This window comes from Brachyhypopomus gauderio, chromosome 11, assembly GCF_052324685.1.
Source record: "Brachyhypopomus gauderio isolate BG-103 chromosome 11, BGAUD_0.2, whole genome shotgun sequence".
In the NCBI taxonomy this organism is placed as follows: Eukaryota; Metazoa; Chordata; class Actinopteri; order Gymnotiformes; family Hypopomidae; genus Brachyhypopomus; species Brachyhypopomus gauderio.
This window is the reverse complement of record NC_135221.1, coordinates 19,807,259-19,814,171: the sequence shown is the minus strand read 5'-3', so window position 1 is coordinate 19,814,171 and position 6,913 is coordinate 19,807,259. Positions and strand designations below refer to the sequence as shown.

General features: G+C 41.7%; 1 protein-coding gene across 2 annotated transcripts; it reads right to left on the bottom strand.

Annotated features, from left to right (window-relative positions):
- Positions 1–1,541: 1,541 nt before the first annotated feature.
- On the bottom strand, positions 1,542–6,614 carry LOC143527394 (uncharacterized). 2 transcript variants are annotated; one of them, XM_077022583.1, is made up of 2 exons: positions 6,292–6,614; positions 1,542–5,755 (listed from the first exon to the last, which is right to left on the bottom strand). In XM_077022583.1, the coding sequence occupies exon 2, from the start codon at positions 5,615–5,617 to the stop codon at positions 4,709–4,711; it is 909 nt and encodes a 302-aa protein (XP_076878698.1). In that variant the 5' UTR covers positions 5,618–5,755; positions 6,292–6,614; the 3' UTR covers positions 1,542–4,708. The 2 variants fall into 2 exon arrangements, with proteins under 2 accessions (XP_076878698.1, XP_076878699.1); XM_077022584.1 differs by having other exon boundaries at positions 1,542–5,680.
- Between the last annotated feature and the right edge of the window lie 299 nt (positions 6,615–6,913).

The window sequence follows — 6,913 nt, the reverse complement described above, 5'->3', positions numbered from 1 at the left end:
TTTGTGAGTGTATATGTTGTGTGTGTGTTGTATTCGTGAGTGTATATGTTGTATGTGTGTTGTATTTGTGAGTGTATATGTTGTGTGTGGGTTGTATTTGTGAGTGTATATGTTGTGTGTGTGTTGTATTTGTGAGTGCATATGTTGTGTGTGTTGTATTTGTGAGTGTATATGTTGTGTGTGTGTTGTATTTGTGAGTGCATATATTGTGTGTGTTGTATTTGTGAGTGTATATGTTGTGTGTGTGTTGTATTTGTGAGTGTGTATTTATGTTGTGTGTATGTTGTGCAGTGGCGTGCACAGACATTTTGGGGGGCAAGTGCTCGGGGGGGGGTGAAGGGCACTTTTTAGCACACATGGAACACTTCATTATAAAAAAATTACAAGCACATGTTGAATGAAATTTGACATTTTATTTGTAACATTCTCTTTGTCGTGAGTTTTCAATGGAGAAAAGTCACGCAGCGAACTGATAAAATTAAAAATTCATATCCAATATTAACTATAGGCCTACACCGTCATGTCCTTCAGTTAACTTCTGTTTACCCTCCACTGTCTGCAGGCCTTGTTGCATATATTTTACAATTTAAATCAATATAGGCCTACAATTAAGACAGTAAAAAGACCAAAAAGTACGAGAAGGAGTTATAGGCTACTGAGTGTTTTCATTACACGAATGCAGATGGGCATTTTTCACAGGTAATGGGGAACTTCCCGTTTCTTCTTTCACAAATGAATGTGTTAATTTATGTTGCCTAACAAAACCTATACAACAGAAGACGTTCAGCTTAACACATAGATTTGCAAACTCTACCTTAATTATTTGTATGTGGTCGTCCTCACGTTATCTATCATTGATTTGGGCTAGAGCGACAAGTTTATTAGGTGCGTATCTGGTGTGACAAAGGAAGAGAGAGGTCGAGTGTGTGGGAGGTGGTGGCGCATTTTAGGGCATTGTTTTTAATCGCTCAGGTTTTCAAAAGATCATTTCAAACCGACCTCAGTAAAATGATAAAAAAAAAAAAACGAAAAAACCCCGAAGTTTCAGAAGGGCACTTTCGTTGATAAAGGGCAGAGTTGGTGGTGCTTAAGCACCTGATGTCTATGTGTGCACGCCACTGATGTTGTGTGTGTTGTATTTGTGAGTGTATATGTTGTGTGTGTTGTATTTGTGAGTGTATATGTTGTGTGTCTGTGTTGTATTTGTGAGTGTATATGTTGTGTGTGTTGTATTTGTGAGTGTATATGTTGTGTGTCTGTGTTGTATTTGTGAGTGTATATGTTGTGTGTGTGTGTGTGTGTGTTGTATTTGTGAGTGTATATGTTATGTGTGTTGTATTTGTGAGTGTATATGTTGTGTGTCTGTGTTGTATTTGTGAGTGTATATGTTGTGTGTGTTGTATTTGTGAGTGTATATGTTGTGTGTCTGTATTGTATTTGTGAGTGTATATGTTGTGTGTGTTGTATTTGTGAGTGTATATGTTGTGTGTCTGTGTTGTATTTGTGAGTGTATATGTTGTGTGTGTGTGTGTTGTATTTGTGAGTGTATATGTTATGTGTGTTGTATTTGTGAGTGTATATGTTGTGTGTGTGTGTGTGTGTTGTATTCGTGAGTGTATATGTTGTGTGTGTTGTATTTGTGAGTGTATATGTTGTTTGTGTGTGTTGTATTTGTGAGTGTATATGTTGTTTGTGTGTCTTGTATTTGTGAGTGTATATGTTGTTTGTGTGTGTTGTATTTGTGAGTGTATATGTTGTGTGTGTGTGTGTTGTATTTGTGAGTGTATATATTGTGTGTGTGTTGTATTCGTGAGTGCATATGTTGTGTGTGTTGTATTTGTGAGTGTATATGTTGTGTGTGTTGTTTTTGTGAGTGTATATGTTGTGTGTGTGTTGTATTTCTGAGTGTATATGTTGTGTGTGTGTTATATTCGTGAGTGTATATGTTGTGTTTTTGTGTTGTATTTGTGAGTGTATATGTGGTGTGTGTGTTGTATTTGTGAGTGCATATGTTGTGTGTGTGTTGTATTTGTGAGTGTATATGTTGTTTGTGTGTGTTGTATTTGTGAGTGTATACATTGTTGTCATCCACTCCATCATCAGATGGTTGTCATGGGAATGGTGAGCTGTGAACACAGATGTCATGTAGGAAGTGTAGTTTGATCTGGCTTCCGTTATGTTGTTCCGTTATGAACATTTCTCTCTCTCACTCTCTCTGCCTGTCTGTCTGTCTGTCTCCCTCTGTCTGTCTGTCTGTCTGTCACTCTCTCTACGTGTATCTGTCTCACTCTCACTCTCTCTGCCTGTCTGTCTGTCTCTCTCACTCTCTCTGCCTGTCTCTCTCGCTCTCTGTCTCTCTCTCTCTCCCTCTGTCTGTCTGTCTGTCACTCTCTCTACCTGTCTATCTGTCTCACTCTCACTCTCTCTGCCTGTCTCTCTCACTCTTTCTGCCTGTATGTCTGTCACTCTCACTCTCTCTGCCTGTCTCTCTCTGCCTGTCTGTCTCTCTCTCTCTCTGCCTGTCTGTTTCTCTTCTCACTCTCTCTGCCTGTCCGTCTGTCTCTCTCTTTCTGCCTGTCTGACTGTCTCTCTCACTCTCTCTGACTGTCTGTCTCTCTCACTCTTTCTGCCGGTCTGTCTCTCACTCTGCCTGTCTGTCTGTCTTTCTCTCTCTATATATACCTTTTTTGTCTCTCTTTCTCTCATCATTTACACTGGTATGCATCAAACCTTCGTTATTATTGCCACTAACAACAACAATAACAATATTATTCTTCTCAGATTTTTTACTGTTCATTTGGTCTTTTTTCTTCTGTTTTAATGTTTTTTTTTTTACAGCTGTGTGTAGTCAGGCTTCAGTGAAACAGTAACCTGGGTTTACACTCCTGAGTGGGATTGTGATATACAGCAGTGATCTGAGTTCTATAACTTCCATCTCTACACGGAATCAGTCATTAGTCTCCAAGTGTGGGTGTGATTGCATTCTGCTACATTGTCTTATCAAATTCACACACTACAAAGCAATGAATTCTGTTACCAAGCTCCACTTCCTAGCTGTGTTTCACTATCATCAGCCTTCAACTCTTGTCCTGGGGCTGATGACATCATCTCAGATGGGCACTGCTCATTCTCTGGGTGGGCTGCAGGGGGCGCTGTTAAACAACCACTGCATGTCCTGGTGTTTGTCCTGTTGCAGGGGCCATTGTAAGGGCACCTGACTTCACGTATTTATATACCGATTTATATATATATTTCTTCCCCATATATATATAATTGTATAATCAATTGGATGAATTGTTATTACTCATTCATCCTATTGCATTACTTGCAAGGCCAGGCATTACACTGGTGAGACTTGCTGATCGCTTTGTTGAGCAGCTTCGAACCATCAGGATTACAAATGTCATTTCTATTGACAAGGTATTTTAATACTAACGGACACTGTAACAACATATCTGTTTGTATAGCCAGTTGTTGCTATGGCAGCAATGAAATTATGAAATTCAAAGAAAATGAACTGATCTCCACTCGTGGAACTTTAGAACCCCATGAATTAATGGTGATGATTTAAACATCTACGTTTTCATATATGAACTGGTTCCTTCTCCTATTAAATCAGAAGCACTTTGCTTGCACAGCTGATGAAGGACCTCTGTCTCAAACGTCCTGTTTCTCTGGGAACTGTGTTGTACATTTTTTAATCTCTCTCCCTCTCCCGCACTTATCCATTTGGCAATATGATGAACGAATCCGGGCTTGACAGAACAGAACTTGTCTGACTGCATTGTGCCATGTGTAAAGTTTGGTTGAGGGGGGAGTGTTATGGTGTGGGGTTGTTTTTCAGGACCTGGTTTGGCCAGTGAGAGGTGATCCAGTGAAAGTGAACTCTGATAGCCTCATCATACCAAGTTATTTTGGACAAGTCCATGTTCCCAACTTTGTGGGAACAGTTTGGAGCTGGTCCCTTCCTCTTCCAACATGCCTGTGCACCAGTGCACAAAGCAAGGTTCATAAAAACATGGATTGCAGAGTCTGGTTTGTATGACCTTGACTGGCCTGCACAGAGTCGTGACTTCAACCTGACTATTACAACATCAGTATGTGACCTAACAAAAATCCCCATAAACACACTCATAAACCTTGTGGACAGCCTTCCCAGAAGAGTTGAAGCTGTTTTAGCTGCAAAGGGTGTACCAGCATCATATTGAACCCTATTGGATTAGGAATGGATTGTCACTTAAGCTCATATGTCATCATTTTTCCTTGCCACTGTCGCCTCTGGCATGCTCATTAGGGATCTGGACTCATACGATTGTAAAGCTGCTTTGTATATAAAAAAAGCACTATATAAATAAATTTGACTTTTACTTGACTTAAGCTCATATGTGAGTCAATGAAGGTGAGTGAATACTTTTGGCAATATAGTGTATGTCATAATATGCTATCATATATAATAGCAGTAAATATATACACATATAAAAATACTTCATATGTTCAATAGTTATTTTTAAATCATTAGTAACTTATATTAATAATGTAAACTGCAAATACATATACCACAGTAAATACCTCTACCACAGTAAGCATGAGTGTGGACCTGTTTGTTTTTATTCCTTACAAGTATTAGCACTCGTGGAGTCTATTTTTCTTTCTCATAACTGGGAGGACAAACCTTTAGACAACCTTTTATAATTACAGAGAAAACCTTTTATAATGACCGAAAAAACCTTTTATAATTACTGAGAAAATGACTCAAGTGTGACATCATGAAGGGACAGACCAGATCAACACTCCCCAACATTTCCTGCTTCTCTCGATGCCTTAACGTTTCCTCCCCTCCAGGTGTGTTCCTCTCCTCCAGGTGTGTTCCTCTCCTCCAGGTGTGTTCCTCTCCTCCAGGTGTGTTTCTCCCCTCCAGGTGTGTTCCTCTCCTCCAGGTGTGTTTCTCCCCTCCAGGTGTGTTCCTCTCCTCCAGGTGCGTTCCTCTCCTCCAGGTGCGTTCCTCTCCTCCAGGTGCGTTCCTCTCCTCCAGGTGTGTTTCTCCCCTCCAGGTGTGTTCCTCTCCTCCAGGTGCGTTCCTCTCCTCCAGGTGCGTTCCTCTCCTCCAGGTGTGTTTCTCCCCTCCAGGTGTGTTTCTCCCCTCCAGGTGTGTTCCTCCCCTCCAGGTGCGTTCCTCTCCTCCAGGTGCGTTCCTCTCCTCCAGGTGTGTTTCTCCCCTCCAGGTGTGTTCCTCTCCTCCAGGTGCGTTCCTCTCCTCCAGGTGTGTTTCTCCCCTCCAGGTGCGTTCCTCTCCTCCAGGTGCGTTCCTCTCCTCCAGGTGTGTTTCTCCCCTCCAGGTGTGTTCCTCTCCTCCAGGTGCGTTCCTCTCCTCCAGGTGTGTTTCTCCCCTCCAGGTGTGTTTCTCCCCTCCAGGTGTGTTTCTCCCCTCCAGGTGTGTTCCTCTCCTCCAGGTGTGTTTCTCCCCTCCAGGTGTGTTTCTCCCCTCCAGGTGTGTTCCTCTCCTCCAGGTGCGTTCCTCTCCTCCAGGTGTGTTACTCTGTTTTTGCACCCATGCAGCTGAAAGCTGGCAGGTCGGTGCTGCCGTTGCCATGGAGGTTACCATGTTGACATCCAACATTGTTCTCGGAGAGTTGATGGAAAACACCCACTCTCATTGTTGGTCCTCTGTGACGCATATTCACTGGCACAGTAAAAACTCCATCAGCATGCCATACCATCAGACACCATCAGACACGCTGTAGCTCTGTCCACAGCCCTTCAGATTACAGATAAGAGATTAATAATCTTTCTGTCTGATTTAAGATAATGCACTGTGGCTGGATTAAGGCAGTTTAGGTTATTTAAAGCACCTTTAAAGTTTAAAAACTTTGTATTTGTGGCTTTGGGCTACACATCACCAGAGTCAGACACAAGCTTGTATTTATTCCCAGCGAGGATGGAAATCAAGTTTTATTTCAACAGAACAAATGAAGAACACAATTACAATTCATTCAAAAATTGTAATTAATTCATCCAGTGAGACTCGCATGAATAAAAGATCACCAGAGATCTTGAGGTCTGAATTCCCTCCCACACACACGCAGGCATGCACACACACACACACACACACACACACACACACACACACACACACACACACACACACACACACACACACACACACACACACACACACACACAACCATCCTCCACAGTTTACTCTTTAAGGGCTAAAACACTCACAAACATTCACATGGAAACATATAACAATAGCACACTGAAACACTCAGAATAGCACAATGAAACACTTACAGTTGTGTCCAGGAACCATCACACCTACATGCAGTATTGGTCATGAGTCCAAACATTCTGTGATCAGACACACAGCTGCAACTTCCTCTTCCCGACTGTGAAAAAGCTCACTTGATGAGGGGTGTCTGACAAGGTTATCGCTTAATCAGACTTACAAGGCTATCACTCTATCAGACTCTGATGATGCAATACATTTATGAGCTACTGATGAGTCAATAGCTTTATCAGACGCTGCTTACCTCTGTGCTGTAATGATGAACCAGGGCTTGCTAGCAGACAGGGGGCACTCACGATTGGTCCAGCGCAGTCACATGACCAGGGCAACAGAGCATGCTCACTGAGGTAGACTGTGACTTGTTGTCAGAGCTGAATGAACAACAACAAAATCACTAGTCTTCCACAGTGTGCAGAGCCAGCGGCACGAGGATGATGATGATAGTGAAGGGTCAGTGCACACACATTACTGACCTCTAGATTCACTCTAGATTCTAGACCTGAAGGTTCCAATCACAGTGTAAACTTTTGAAGTCAAATAGTTGTTTTTCAGAACTTTTATACATTGCATATTACATATATATTACACATATTAACAATATATGTAATATATTATATAATTATACTA